The 15,232-nt window shown below is 35.9% G+C and overlaps 1 protein-coding gene across 1 annotated transcript in view; it reads left to right on the top strand.

Annotated features, from left to right (window-relative positions):
* The first annotated feature begins 624 nt into the window (after positions 1–624).
* The window catches only part of CCDC39 (coiled-coil domain 39 molecular ruler complex subunit), a 49,120-nt gene continuing 34,512 nt past the window's right edge, over positions 625–15,232 (top strand). Inside the window, exons 1-7 of the mRNA XM_072807520.1 lie at positions 625–851; positions 5,896–6,015; positions 7,725–7,871; positions 9,397–9,555; positions 10,330–10,422; positions 10,519–10,647; positions 14,350–14,541. Coding sequence (XP_072663621.1) covers positions 762–851; positions 5,896–6,015; positions 7,725–7,871; positions 9,397–9,555; positions 10,330–10,422; positions 10,519–10,647; positions 14,350–14,541 — 930 coding nt within the window. The 5' untranslated portion in view covers positions 625–761. The remainder of the gene's footprint in view (positions 852–5,895; positions 6,016–7,724; positions 7,872–9,396; positions 9,556–10,329; positions 10,423–10,518; positions 10,648–14,349; positions 14,542–15,232) is intronic.

Raw genomic sequence — 15,232 nt, 5'->3', positions numbered from 1 at the left:
GAGATTAGGAAGAAATACAGATTTTAATGTGAGAAAAGATTTGTGAACGCCAACAGATGGGAAGGTACCGAGAGATAAAGGTGCAGGCGCGGCGCGGGCGGGCGCAGCAAGGCGGGCCCCGCGCGGTCCCGGCGGGCGGTCGGGCTGCGCTGCGGCGGGCAGGTGAGCAGTGGGAGGAAGGCCGGGAGGGGAAGACGAAGATCAAAACACACAGGGATTCTAAGGGATGGACTCCGCTTCCAAATGCCGGTCTCCGTCGGCCTCTGAGATTCCATCCACGGATGAAACTCAGCCAACACCACTGGACAACAAAGTCGGGGTCGCCGTGTTGGTTCGCGCCCGCGTCTGCGTGCGAGGCGGCGGCTGCCTCGCCCCGCGGTCCCCGCGCCCCGCGGTCGCGGAGGCGGCAGGCGCCAGCGACTCTACACCCTCCGCAGCGCCCGCGGGGACCCGCCCGGGCCGGAAGTTAAGGGGGATTTCTGCGGGCGCCCGGCGACCCCAGCGCGCCTCTGCAGTCGAGCGCTCCGCTCCCCTGGGAGCTCCGGGTCGCGCCTCGAAGTTCTCAACCGGAAGTTTTGCCTCCCGGCCGGAGCACTTCCTGTTTGGTAACTAAGGGCGCGGGGCGGTTGCTAGGGCTGCGGTGGTCGGTCCTGCGGGGCTTTGCCGGCGCGGAGGGTCCCCTCGCGTGCAGCTCCCGGGCTCCCCGGACGCGCGGATCTTTCCTCCGCAGCCTGTCAGAGGTCCCCGATCCGTTTGCCGACATGAGTAGCGAGTTCCTGGAGGAGCTGCACTGGGACGATGGGTTTGCTATCCCGGTGGCAAATGAGGAGAACAAGATGCTGGAAGATCAGGTAAGGGTCAGGTGAAGAAGGCGAGGCAGAGAGGGGGAAGCTTTCTGCTTGGCGGGAATACCCTGACGCGTTTATCCCTCCCCTCTCCTTCCCCAGCTTCATCCCTTCGCCCTCACCCGCCTGCCCTTTTCGGTACCTGCTAAGCATCACAAAATATAAATTGAACCGATAATTAATATTCAGGACTAGAAAGCCCGAGGCGTTGCTCTCTCCGCCTCTCCGGCTCCGGGTTGCCTATTTCCAGCCTCCTGGGCAGGAGAGGAGGGGCTGCTTCCCGCGTCGGGTTGTTTCCTTCTTCAGAATTCCGCGCGGCTTGCAAAGTACATCTGAAAATGTGCTTTATTTAATCTCAGTTTATTCTTTCTCGTAGCAACAGTTGTTTGCGGTTGTTCATAAACCAACACGTTCTGGTTGACATTTCTTTTTTGAGTTTCTGCCTGGGACATTTAAAGTTGAAAGTGACCCGAAGAAATATATATGTTCAAGAGGAACGTTCTAGTAAGAATGTAAAATGTGCAGCGTGCAGCTTCTCAAAGTGAGAATGTTGTCACAGGGTGATAGAAAATATTTTTCGGAGTAAGGCATACTTCACATCAGCTTGCAACCAGTGCATAATGGTTGTTAAAAATAAAATTGCAACCGGCTTCAAAAACTCTTAAAAACCTTGAAGAGTCAGTGTAAAGTTCCATCACGTGGCAATGCGTTGTGTTAGAAGCGGGTGCAAGGGGGACCGATGTTTACATTACTTTACGGAATGGAAGAGAAGGTTTTTTCTCTGAAAAATGAAAATGAAAATCCTTCACTGTTTTTTGAAGATTTTTTTTCCCCAAAATACTCGGATGTATTTACTCATGTCTAAATTAGAGGGCTGCAGTTTTTTGTTTGTTTTAATGAAGGGCAACATTAGGGAATGTAAGAGATTTAGCACTGAGTACTGAGGAATAATAATATTAAGAAGTACCCAGCTCTGGGTTCAGAGCCTAATTACCAGCAGTGATCATGTTTCTTCTTCTATAAACTGGAAATAAATAAAATAACTATTTCACGGGATTGTTATATAGCTCTAAAGACATTAATGCAGGATAAACTTCCATTAAGATGTTAGTTTTTGGTATTCTTGCCATAACATTTGTATACTTTTCTATGCATATAAATTATATTAGCTATTTAAAAAATTACGGAGCAATAAAAATAAGAGTGAGGGTCATAATTACTTCACTTGAAGAAAAAATGGCGTTAAAAAAGCAATTCTGGTACGTTTAAGCTATTCAAACAGAACAGAAGGATAAAATAAAAAATAGAGTGTTCCCTCTTCAAAATACCTACTCTTGACTATACGAGTGTGACTATCATGGCATTAAATAAATATTCCAGACATCATGGTCAACAGATACAGAGATAGAAAAGACAAACAAGTATTATAAGAATGGAATCCTACTATCCGTGCTGTTTTTAACATAAAAATTTTTAATTAATAAAAATAATTTTACTTAAAAAGAAAGGGATTGTTGAATTTCAGGTACATATTACTCAATTACAACAGATAGTGATTGCTAAAATTATCTTAACATTAGGAAAAACTAAGAAAAAATGAAATGGTTAAATTGTTGTGTAAAAAAATGCCTTGTTTCATTTGTTGACGGTATGGATTGACTCCTTACTCTTTCGTTTTTCATTTTTAAGACAAACAAATTAGTTGTCACACTTCTTTCCACCATCTTTTACCCCATTAAAAATAGTGGTTTTATTATTTTTATATTATCAAGGTTTATTTTGTTTTCATTCTATTCAGTGTCCTTAATTTCCTACAAATGTTTAATCTTAGTTTTATATTTAAATTGATTTAATGGGGATGCCTGGGTGGTGCAGCGGTTGAGCATCTGCCTTTGGCTCAGGGAATGATCTCCGGGTTCAGGGATCAAGTCCCACGTCAGGCTCCCTGCATGGAACCTGCTTCTCCCTCTGCCTGTATCTCTGCCTCTCTCTCTCTGCGTCTCTCTCTTAAATTCGGCCTCTCGAATTAAAAAAAAAAAAGTGATTTATTCTTAAAAAAAATAAATTGATTTAATGGTCCTTAATGCAGCCACTTTTACTCAGTTTGCCTTTTCTTGGAGTTTTCACTTTAATGGGTTCTGTCCTTAAATATTGTTTCAGGAAAGATCTATAGTGCTGTGATTTTAATTCCTTGCATCCTTGGTTGCCAATTGATTTCTTGTATTGCCTGCTTTAAGTTTATATTCTTCAAATCATAGTATCAGATCCTCAAGATCCTTTCTTTCTTCCTCTACTCCTTCCTTTTATAGTCCTGTGTTTATTAATAGGGACTATTTTTTCAACAGGCTCATTTTCCAACTGTTAACTTGAGAATTCCTTTTATTCCTTTACCAAATTGATGCTCTGTTTCCTAGATCACATATCTTCTTTCTTGGGTTATTTCCTTATTTTGATGGAATACTTTTTTGTGTGTCCCTAAGAGGAGTGTGATAGGAAGTAAACTCCAAATCTGAAAATGTACTTTGTTTAATTTCACATTTGATGGTTTTGAATGGGTAGAATATTCTGGGTTAAAAATGTTTTTTCCCTACAGAATTTGGAAAGTACTATCTTCTAGTAGTGATGTTGGTGAGTAATCTGATATTAGAATGTTTTCCATTTCTTTGTAGGTTATAATTTTAATCTCTGGAAGCTTTTAGGATTTTGTGTAATTTTTATATTGTGGTTTTTATTTGGGCAACTCTATCAATCATATTTTAAAATTTTCAGATTATTTGCTTGTTTTTTTGTAGCACATGGTCTTGTTTTAGGAGTACAGTATTGTTTACAGTCTTGCTGAGTGTATATGCCTGCGTGTGTGTGTGTGTGTGTGTGTGTGTATTAGGTCTTCTTTGTGTCTTGAATTATGTTCCCTTTGGGATCTTTTTGTTTATCTTGATATCCTTCACATGATGTAAGTTTTCAATAAATATTCTAGTGGTCCTTGCATGACCTTTTATATTTAAAAGAGGCAAACAGTATTGTCTGGGAATTCTGTAGTGAAGGAATCATCAACTTGTGGAGGGTTAATCATTATGCTTTCATTAAAAAAAGCAGATGCTTTTGTTCTGGGTTCATTATGCAATCATAAAAGTTATAACTGATGAGGAAAATAAAAGTTATAAAACTGTATGCTCCAAACAACACAATAACTAAATACATAAAAGTAAAAACTACTATAAATACAAGTAGACTTTAACAAAAAAATACAGTTGTAATAGGATACTACCATATTGACCTCCTGAGAATTGGACAATCCTAATAGACAAAAGTAAGGATATTGAGCTATGAATAATGCAATAAAAATAAACACAAAGAGCATATATATCCCTTAAATAAACACTTTAAAGAATATGTCCATAAAACATTACAAAAGTGGATCATTTATTATACCAGAACAAAGTATCTTTATATGAAGTGGAAGAGCGATCAGAACTGTCTCTCCACCATTTGAATATGCAGCTAGAAGGCACTATCTGTAAGTCAGGAGGAGAGATTTCACCAGAACCAAATTGGCTAGCACCTCAGTCCTGGACTTCCCAACTCCCAGAACTCTGAGAAATAAATTCCTGGTCTTTAAGTCCCCCAGTCTATGATATTTTGTTATGGCAAACTGAGCTAAGACATCCATTTTAAATACTTAGGCCAATTTCTCAGATATATATTCCTGATAGCTCTTCTATCATGGAGAAATTGAAAGGGAAAAAAGTCAGCTTCTAGAAAACAATAAAAGAAGAGTGCTTCACACCTACATTAATTGGAAATATAAAAAATCTTACTTAGACAAAACTTATAGCCTTAAATGCCTTCATTTTTAGATCAGTGTCTTAGTTGGCTTGGGTTGCTGTAACAAAAGCCATAGACTGAGTGAATTAAAAAACAGACATTTATTTTTCAAGGTTCTAAAGGCTAGAAGTTGAGATCAGGGTGACAGCATGGTTGGGTTCTAGTGAGAGCCTTCTTCCTGGCCTGCCCATGGCTGCCTTCTCACTTTGTTTTCATGTGGCAGAGAGAAAAGAAGCTCTGGTCTCTCTTCTTATAAGGACACTAATTCCATCATGAGGGTCCTACCTTCAGGTCCTAATTTAAACCTACTTACCTCCCAAAGACTTACCTTCCAGATACCCTCACACTGTGAGTAAAGGCCTCAACATATGAATTTGAGGGTGACACAGACATTTAGCCCATAGCAATCAATGTGACAAAAGTAAAGAAATTAAGAACTGCTCTTAATAAATTTTAAAAGAACAGCAAAATAAACAAAAGAATATTAAAAGTAAAACTGAAATTAATGAAATAAAAAGCAAAAATACATATTTAATATTACTTTGTTTAATAAAATATAGGACATAACTTATTTATTTTCTTTCTTCCTTATTTAAAAATTCAAATGTTGTCTTTTGTACTTCATTGGATTTTGTTGTATACCTCCTGGGTTGTAGCCTCAACTTTGAGAACCACAGATCAAGAGCGTAAGAAAAGATATTTTTGTTTTCTTGAGCTTTCATATTACTTTGAGGGGTGACATATCTTAATTGTCCTGAGACTCCATCTTGTAATTTCCTAAAGTTTTTTTTGTTTGTTTGTTTTTTAATTGCATTGTTTTGTTTCTACTCAGGGTTCTAATTCAGTAACACACGAAATACATTAAGAAATAGGGTCTAAGCATGTGAGAGTTAGTTGTACTGTTCAGCTTGCCCTAAATCTGTTGGTTTTGCATAGGAGTTCAGGGAGGAGCTATTATACCTGGTGTGCCACTACTTTTCAGATTTATGGTTTATTTTCTGTGTTTTTGTTATATCTGTTACTATGGTTTTGTTTGCTCTAGAGATCTTGTGGTTTAATCATGCAATAAAATCTCATTTTTTCCCTTTAAGTACTACTGTATGAAAATTGCATTTTAGCAGTGGTCCCTGAGCGATTTCTGAGAAATCTGAGAGATTTCTATTGTCTTAATATAGTGCTAATTTTCCCACAGTAATCTCTAAATTGTCATATATATTAATTACAGTTGTCAAAGCTGCAGGAGGAAAGAGCAAGTTTGCAAGATCAGCTTCGTGACTATGAAGATCGAATTAATGCTATGACTTCTCACTTTAAAAATGTTAAGCAAGAATTTTCATTTACACAGGTACAGTAATATTGATATTCATGTTGATTATGTGTCGTCATGGAACATTTCATACTGCATTTATATCTGTGATTTTATTTTATTTTATTTATTTTTTGTGATTTTATTTTAGAGATACAACAGGAAACTTTAGCATAGCTAAACTATTATTAACATAACCTTGAACCTAAAAGTAGGTAAAAAAAAAAAAAAAGGCTTTGAGGAACTCACTACTGCCACCAAGTTCAGGAAAAACTAATTCATTTGAAAGAAGAAATCATTCAAACAGTCTAGTAATATTAAGCATCAGATTATATGAGAAGGGTTTAGTGATGGCAGTGAGAAATGATTTTAAGCCAAAATAGACCTAATATAACATATGATAGAATTTCTGCCTCTTTTTTACTTTTTCATTGCAACCCACTGGTTGGAGTGGAGGCAAATAGTTTATACACTTCAGAAGCCCTACGGGCTCCATGTTATTTTAGGATCCTGAGATAATGGAAAAGTTAGAGTATACTTAGGATATTATTTAAGATAACCGGGGAAAGGGCAGCCCGGTGGCCCAGTGGTTTAGCGCCGCCTTCAGCCCAGGGTGTGATCCTGGAGACCTGGGATAGAGTTCCACGTTGGGCTCCCTGCGTGGAGCCTGCTTCTCCCTCTGCCTCTCTATCTGTGTCTCTAATAATAAATAAATAAAGTCTTAAAAAAATAAATCAGATAATAGATACAAAAGACAATAAACTTCCTGTAGCACTAAGAGCTCTAATAGTTAGAAATAATACTGATGATAACTTTGAATCACTACAAACTCAACAGTCAACAAATACTATTTTATTAAGCAAAACTTAACACAAAGGCATGATGGTTTATTTTTTTATTTTTATTTTTAAAAATAATTTATTTATTTTTTCATGAGAAACACAGAGAGAGGAAGCAGAGACATAGGCAGAGGGAGAAGCAGGCTCCATACAGGGAGCCTAATGTAGGACTCAATCTCAGGACCCTGGGACCACGCCCCCAGCCAAAGGCAGATGCTCAACCGCTGAGCCACCCAGGCATGATGGTTTATTAATATATTCTGGGAAATATTTATAACCATCACTGTTTACATAATCATTTATAAATTATCTCTTAATTAGAATATGTAATCAGTTTATAGAAACATCCCATTTCCCCAAATATTTTTATTTTAATTAATTAATTTATTTATTAATTTATTAGATTTTTTATTTATTCATGAGAGACACAGAGAGAGAGGCAGAGACACAGAGAAGCAGGCTCCATGCAGGGAGCCCAATGGGGGACTTGATCCCGGTCTCCAGGATCACACCCTGGGCTAAAGGCAGTGCTAAACCGCTGAGCCACCCAGGCTGCCCCTCCCCAAGTATTTTTAAATAAATTTTATTTCTTATTTTTTAGATAGGTAATGAGTTATATCTTTTTAAGTCTTACTATTTTAAACTTTAGTTTTCTGCAGTTTCCCTGGACCAACATGATATCTGAAAACTGCTAACAACAATATTTTCTCCTAGGTCATTCCATAAACTGACTCTTAAAACTATTGAGCAAAACGAACTACACTGAATCACAAAGTCTAACATGGCTTAGGTTTCAGAGAAATGGAATTAATCTAAGTATTTTGTGGGAATTTTGGGGGGCTAATGGATTATTATAAATCTTTTATAATATTAAAAATTAAAAAGTCTATCTTGTAAATTATTCTGTAGTCTCTTTGTAAAGCCAGGGAGCATGAGATTGAAAGTGAAGAGCATTTTAAGATCATTGCTGAGAGAGAACTGGGACGAATAAAGGATGAAATCCAACGACTGGAAAATGAAATGACTTCAATACGGGAAAAGAAAAGTGATAAGGAAGTATGTATTGAAATGTTACTTAAAATTTTGTGCTATCGTTCTTTTTTCCCTCACCCCCAACACCCACTAATTTTTTTTTTCTATATGAGAAAGGCATTCATTAGTTTCCTGACATATACTTACATTGTTTTTTGGACAATGAAGTGCACACAGAATTGTTGTTTGAATGATGTAATAGAATATTACATTTTTTCCCCATTATTCATTTACCAAATAGTAATTGAGCCATACCATGTGCAGAGTACCATACTGGCTGTCTATTATGTGATATGAAGCATAATTTATTCATTAGTATCATAAGATAGTAGGTATAATTTATTCATATCTTTTTAAAAGGCCACATTTAAAAAATTACTTTTAATATTGAGTTTCATTTTTCATTCAAAATTTTTACCTTTCATATTAATATATCAGACTGTGACTCTAATATTAAGCTCCTGTAACCTCTTTTTCTCCTTTCCTTAGTTGCCTGATTTGGGAGCTCTTTCCTTTTTTTTTTTTTATTTTTTATTTTTTATTTTTTTTTTTTTTGGGAGCTCTTTCCAAATTTGATTCATCTCTTTACATATGCATATACATGTAGAAATGCATATATGTATATGTATACACACATACGTATTGTATTAATTTGTATTTGCATATTGATCTGTTTTCTTATAGGACTCTAGATTTGTTAAATGAATATATTTACAGAATTTTTTTATTAGTTTCAGAAGTAGAATTTAATGATTCATCAGTGGCATGTAACACCCAGTGCTCATTACAGCACGCCCTCCTTAATGCCCATCACCCAATTATCCCTCCCCACCACCCACCTCCCTTCCAGCAACTCTGTTTCCTAGAGCTTAGTGTCTCTTGTAGTTTGCCTCCATCTGAATTTTCATCTTATTTTATTTTTCCTTCCCTTCCCCTATGTTCATCTGTTTTATTTTCTTAAATTCCACATATGAGGGAAATCATATGGTATTTGTCTTTCTCCGAGTGGCTTATTCATTTACAGAAATATTTTTATCTCCTTAACAACTATATTTATTTCGATTAGAAATACTTCCAAAATTTCCGTCTAAGAGGTCTGCTAGAGGCAAGAATCGGATTGGAAACGGACCTGAAGGAGACATGGCTTGGGCTTGGGTTAGCATATCAAGCACATTATTTTCACTAAGGTTGTATATCCACTTGGGATGAATTTGGTGGAGTGTATTAAATATTGCTCTGAATGACTTTCCCTAAAACCTTTTTAAGCAACCTTTGACTCAACTACTATTCTCAACTTTATATAATTGTCTCCACTCTATTTTACAATTAAAGAATATAAGAATATTATAATTATAGTATAAATATAAGAATATAAGAATGTTAGTTAAATAATTAAATATGGTATATTATAGATATCTGGAAGTTGGGACAGGGACAGGATTTCTTCTTTCGTTTTTAATATGTCCTATAGTATGTTTATTTTTTATTTTAGTTTGTGTAATAAATAATATTTTATAATCTCTCCCTGCCCCCTTTCTTTGGAAATTAGAATAACATATTTAAAACTACTCAAAAATTGGATGGTTTGAAATGTCAAATAAACTGGGACCAGCAAGCACTGGAAGCCTGGCTAGAAGAATCAGCTCATAAAGATAGTGATGCCCTCACTCTTCAGAAGTATGCACAGCAAGATGATAATAAAATTAGGGTGAGAAATTATAAATTGTAATCTTAGGTTCTCTTTGAATGTGTAGTATGTGAACCTTTTTACTTAAATTATTAGGTTTGTAAATTGAAAGCCATAGTTCTTACAGTCTTTTGGATCAAAGACTCCTTTGACAATCTAATAAAGCTGAGGATTCTTTCTTTAGAAAAATGACTATACTCAAATACAAAATTTTGCTGAAAGTTTTATAGATCCTCTGAAACCCTCTGACCATTTAGGGATTCGCAGACTCCAGGTTAAAAATCCTGAATGAAAAGAGTTTTCAGAAGCATTTCAGAGAAGAAAGTTTTATACAGAATATAAGTATTTTAACTTCTTTTGTCTAAATGATAGTTTGAATGCAACATACAGTGTTTGTTGATTTGAGACTATAGTGCTGTTATTTTAACATATTGTTATAACCATTACTTAAAATCTACTTGAAAATAAATGTGTTAATACTTTAGTATTATGAAACATGCTATTTTCTAATAGATTTAATACCAAATGAATTATTTTAAATAATTATAAATGGTGAAGTATTATATAATTTTTTTGAACTTACTTTAAAATGTAAGTAAGTAAAAATTCTTTTTAGAAGCAATTGAGTTTTCATTGCAGCCCTTTGGGGTTAAAAAATAATGTACATATTATTTGGTAGTTGTTTTAGATAGCAAATAAGTATGTATCTATAATATAATACTTAGTGTGAGATATGCTATTAGTTTTTAAGTTAAATGATAACGATGCATATTTTTACATGCAACTTCATCATAGGCACTGACCCTGCAATTAGAAAGACTGACTTTGGAATGTAATCAGAGAAGAAAGGTACTTGACAATGAACTTACAGAGACTCTAAGTGCACAGGTTAGTTTAGTGAAGATTTTTATTTCTTAATTGTCAAAGGGATGTATGCAAAAGCACTTAAATTCACAAAAACATTATTTGTTCTCTATCTGACAGTTAGAATTGGATAAGGCAGCACAGGATTTTCGTAAGATTCATAATGAAAGACAAGAACTCATTAAACAGTGGGAGAACACAATAGAGCAGATGCGGAAGAGAGATCGAGACATCGATAACGGTGCCTTGGTAAAGTAGTTGTTTGGTCCTTGCAGTGTTCAACTGTGTTATTCTCTTTTGTTTTTAATTCATTCATTTCAAGTGTAACTCACATTGTTATTTGAAAATCATTTTTGTATAGTTTTGATAAATGTTTTTCAAAGCTGACTCTTTCCATTTAGATATGTGATTTTCTGAATATTATTTGCTTGTGGTATTATAATGCTGAAGACTAGATCCTGCCATCTCCAAATGGTAGAATAAGAGAAAGTCAGTAGATAATATCAGTGTGGTAAAACCAATGCTCTGACTTACACCTGGTTGTCCAAGGTGCTTTGGATTTAACAGATGTGCTATTCAATAGTAATTACTGGTGTAGGGAAATGAACCTCATGGATAGCCAAAACACAAAAAGGGAGAGTCAGGAAAGAAACCTAGACTATGATAAAGTTTCACTTTTGTAACCAAGGCACCCATAATAGGGTAGAAGCTTGGAAGGGAAGGATACCACACTGATTAAACATGGACCTTGTGTTATCTTTTGCTACTTTCAGAGGTAATTTAGGAGAAGTTTTTTTGAAAATCATTAAGGGGCAAAATGGTGGCGAGCAAAAATGGGAAGTTTAGGGAAAGTTGAGAAGGAAAAGGAATTGAGAAGGAAAGAAGGCAGGTGAGAAGATGTGTTCACTTCCATTCTGGGACTACTCCCTGGAAAGGCAAGCAGTGTAGGTCATTGGGAGTTTGGAATTCTCATATCTGTATGAGGTTTGCTTGCTATATGTGACTTATATGTAAGTATATTATTCTTTTATTGTAAATTTCTGTAAGCAACCAACATTTTATCAACAAAACTGCTTGTGCCTTCCTTGGAGGGACAAGGGAGAACCAGTCTTAAGTATGAGTTCCTCTTAATTCTTGATGCTGATCTCGGTTTCAGACATCAAGTCCTGGCTGCTTCCTCTGTCAGTCAAATGTGACAGATCCAAGACTGTGGATCCACAAGTGTATTCTCATACAACTCCACAGCTAAATGGACTCAGCCTGCTGACTTAGAAGAAAGTACAACTTGTAGCTCTCTGATCATATTCACGATGGTTCCTTATTGACATCTCCTGGTTGTTTTTATTGCAAGAGAATAGGGAGGGTGCTAAGAACTGGCTCCAGAGGTAGTGGTATGCTTCTACGTGTTTAGCAACTAGCTCCCAATTTGTAGCATTCTGATTTCTGTGATGAAACTACTTCTATACCAACATGACTACTCTCAACACAGAGTTGAGAGACGTTTCAGGCAGTTCTGGTGAGCCAGTGAGATCCAGTTCATGCCACTAGAGGATTTAATCTTTTGTTCCTTTTCCTCTAAAACAGTTCCTGCCTTCTTAATGTCTTCTTGGCAGGAGTCTGAGCATATGAACCTGAAATTGTCTTCCTAAAAGACACTTTTACATTATATAAAAAAGGAAAAAATCTTTTTCTATTATGCTTTTTTTCCAGTGTAGAAATTTTGGGATGTTACTGTACTTATCAGCATCACCTACAAAACCTAACTGTGAATAGATAACACTGTTAAAAAATATGAATCTTGAAGTAGGTATTCAGGTATTTGAGTAAGTGGTAGAAAAATTGATATAAGGCAGAAAATTCTAGAATGATCATTTGCATATATGTTTTGACTTGTCTTTGATTGAATTAACATAGTAGATATATAGAATACTACATTATAAAATGTTAATGTTATAGAGAACATATGGGAATACTAGATTAAGTAAATTTAAAATGCTTTTTTAAATGTAGTGCATTTCAGGGACACCTGGGTGGCTCAGTCAGTTAAGTGTCTGCCTTCAACCTGGATCATGATCCCAGGGTCCTAGGCTTGAGCCCCATGTTGGGCTCCCTGCTCAGTGGGTAGGCTGGTTGGCCTTCTCCCTCTGCCTCTCTACCCTTAGCACCCCCATTCTGCTCATGCTTTTTCTCTTTCAAATAAATAAATAAAATCTTAAAAAAATAAATGTAGTACGTTTCAGATATATATCCATTTAATATGCTAGTATGTATAAAAGTACATGCAGCATTTCCAAAACTTACTCATTTCAGAACACATACCTTCCCCTAACCCTATTTTCTAGGATTAGTTGTTTGGCAGACCCCATTTTGGAAATACATTTTAAGAGTAAATTTTCCTTTTCCCTCGAATTCCTCTAACATGTTGCCATCAACATCACTTGTAAAAACCACATTGACCTTTTATTCCTCATCTCTAAAATCTTCTTTGTTCCCCATTGCTTAAAAATTGAACCTCTTTAACATGGCAGTTGAAAAATTGAATTTCTTTACAATTGGGCCCTAATTTCTACCTTTCCACCCTCATTCCTTTCATTTGTACCCACCCTTTCTTAATATGTCGTCATTCCATCCCTACCCTCCTACCCTATACTTTAACCACACTGGAATATTTATACATCTCCATTTATCTTTTTAGGCCTAATTTTAAAAGCCTCTTAAGTAATGCCTTTTAATAATTCCTTTTGGGTAGACTTCATCATCTCTTTGTTCCCATGGTGCTTTGTCCATATCTCAGTTACTACTTTATATATTCTATTTATTTTTTGTCCCCAAGACTGGAAAAAGGTGTGAGTGAAGGCATTCCTATTGCAACCGATAACTAAAATGTTAATTCTACAAAGATGAAAAAAACCTGGTACTGTGAAATATTTGGAAAAAAATCAATCATTGATTTTCAATCTCTTTAGCATGCGGCTCCCCGTTAAAGTTAATAAGCAACTGTAAACTGAAAGGAATAGATCAAAGACAGACCAGTAATTAAACTGATCCCAAAATATTTGTGCCCCTGGTGAAGCAGGCATTTTCTGCCTCTTAGAGACACTAGATTTGTGGAGTAGTGAAGTCATCTTTATGGCAAGATCTTCTCTGGGTTGCAAAACATCTTTTTTTTTTTTTTTTTACTACTTAAAAGGGTGCCAATTTTGCTTATATCTTTTAATTCACTCCTGCATGTCTGTGACCTACAAAAGATAATATGATCATTAGAACAGTATCTTCAAACCTTTTTAATCATGCAGTCCATTGATAAAAAATTTTGAGCACTTATCCACCGGTGTACACCTTTCTCGGTTAATTACATACATATTTTATTATAACTAATATAGTATGTTCAAAATAAAGCATATATAGCACATTAAAAAACTTTAAGGCTAAAAAAACTAAATAAAAAATAAAAAACTTTAAGGCTGATACATAAATATCAAAAAAATCCAACTTTCTATGTAAAAATATTCAACAATTATATTTTTTAAGATATCACCTTTTATATATAAAAGCTTGACATTTTCCTCATTTCTTTAGCAAAGTACATAAGAAAGAAAATGAAATCTTTAAAAATGTGAGCTTATAGATACTGATGTATAGCATATTAATATTTTGTTTTTATTCATATAAAAGTAGACTTTTTTTTTTAAAGTAGGCTCTATGCCCAGTGTAGAACACAGTGCAGGGCTTTGAACTCATTACCCTGAGATCAAGATCTGAGCTGAGATCAAGAGTCAGAAGCTGAAATGACTGAGCCACCCATGTGCCCCCAAAGTAGACTCTCTTTAAAAAAATTGTAAGAAGTTTTGATAAAATACTGAATATAATAATAGAAAAATAAAAGCTAAATTTCTTTTTGTTTGTTTTGTTCATCGTATTAAACATACTTAACATATTTTTTAATTTCAGGCATTAGCAAGGATAAAGCAGGAATTAAGAGAAAAAGAAAATTTGGTTAAAGAAAAGATCAAGTTTTTGGAGAGTGAGATTGGGAATAACACAGAATATGAGAAAAGAATTTCTGTTGCTGATCGTAAACTTTTAAAATGTAGAACGGAATATCAGCATCATGAAACAAATAGGAATCAGCTGAAGGATGAGGTATGTCAACTCAAAAGACTAGTTTGTGCATTTATGATAAATTACTATAAAAATAAGCATAAGAGCTCTCCTTTGATTAAGGAACTACTTCTAGTTCTTTTTCTTATGCCCCTCCAGTTGTGGAACTTTTAAGGTACTGCACTTGAGCCCTGCTTGGTGAAAGCAACAGGGGTGCCAGTCATATCACAGGTAGTGTAAAGGGCTCCCCCTGGAGTCGTGCAGCACACACCTTGCCTGTCGTGTACAATGTTTTGCAAGTGACTTGAGGCAAAAGCCTCCTGAAAGCGTCTAGACTGAAAATCATGATTATAACTGGCAAATGGGCAGATGTGAAGGTGAATATTGACATTAGTGATAACCTGAAGTGTCTTTCCAGTGCACAGGTATATGGTGGTTTTGACTCAAATTCTAGCTGGAGCTGTTTACTTAGTTCAGTTTTGCACTTCAGGAAGGGATAATCTTTCAGTCTAGTAAAGGGACAGTGTTGTAGTGGTAAAATACCTTGAAACAGAGAATAAAAAGTCTACTGCTTTGCTCTTTTCTTCTTTTGCAGGCACACATGCCCAACTAGATTGTTCAATAGGGAGTGTTAGTGATCCCTTTAGTTAGCAATAAAGGGATCTTTATGTAATTTGTGCCTTGAGGCCGCATCATCTGAAGTTAGCTGTTCATGCAGGAAATTGGAATACTG

This window comes from Canis lupus, chromosome 31, assembly GCF_048164855.1.
Source record: "Canis lupus baileyi chromosome 31, mCanLup2.hap1, whole genome shotgun sequence".
Taxonomy (NCBI): domain Eukaryota; kingdom Metazoa; phylum Chordata; class Mammalia; order Carnivora; family Canidae; genus Canis; species Canis lupus.
The sequence above is the reverse complement of the archived record's forward strand: the minus strand, read 5'-3'. Positions and strand labels throughout refer to the sequence as shown.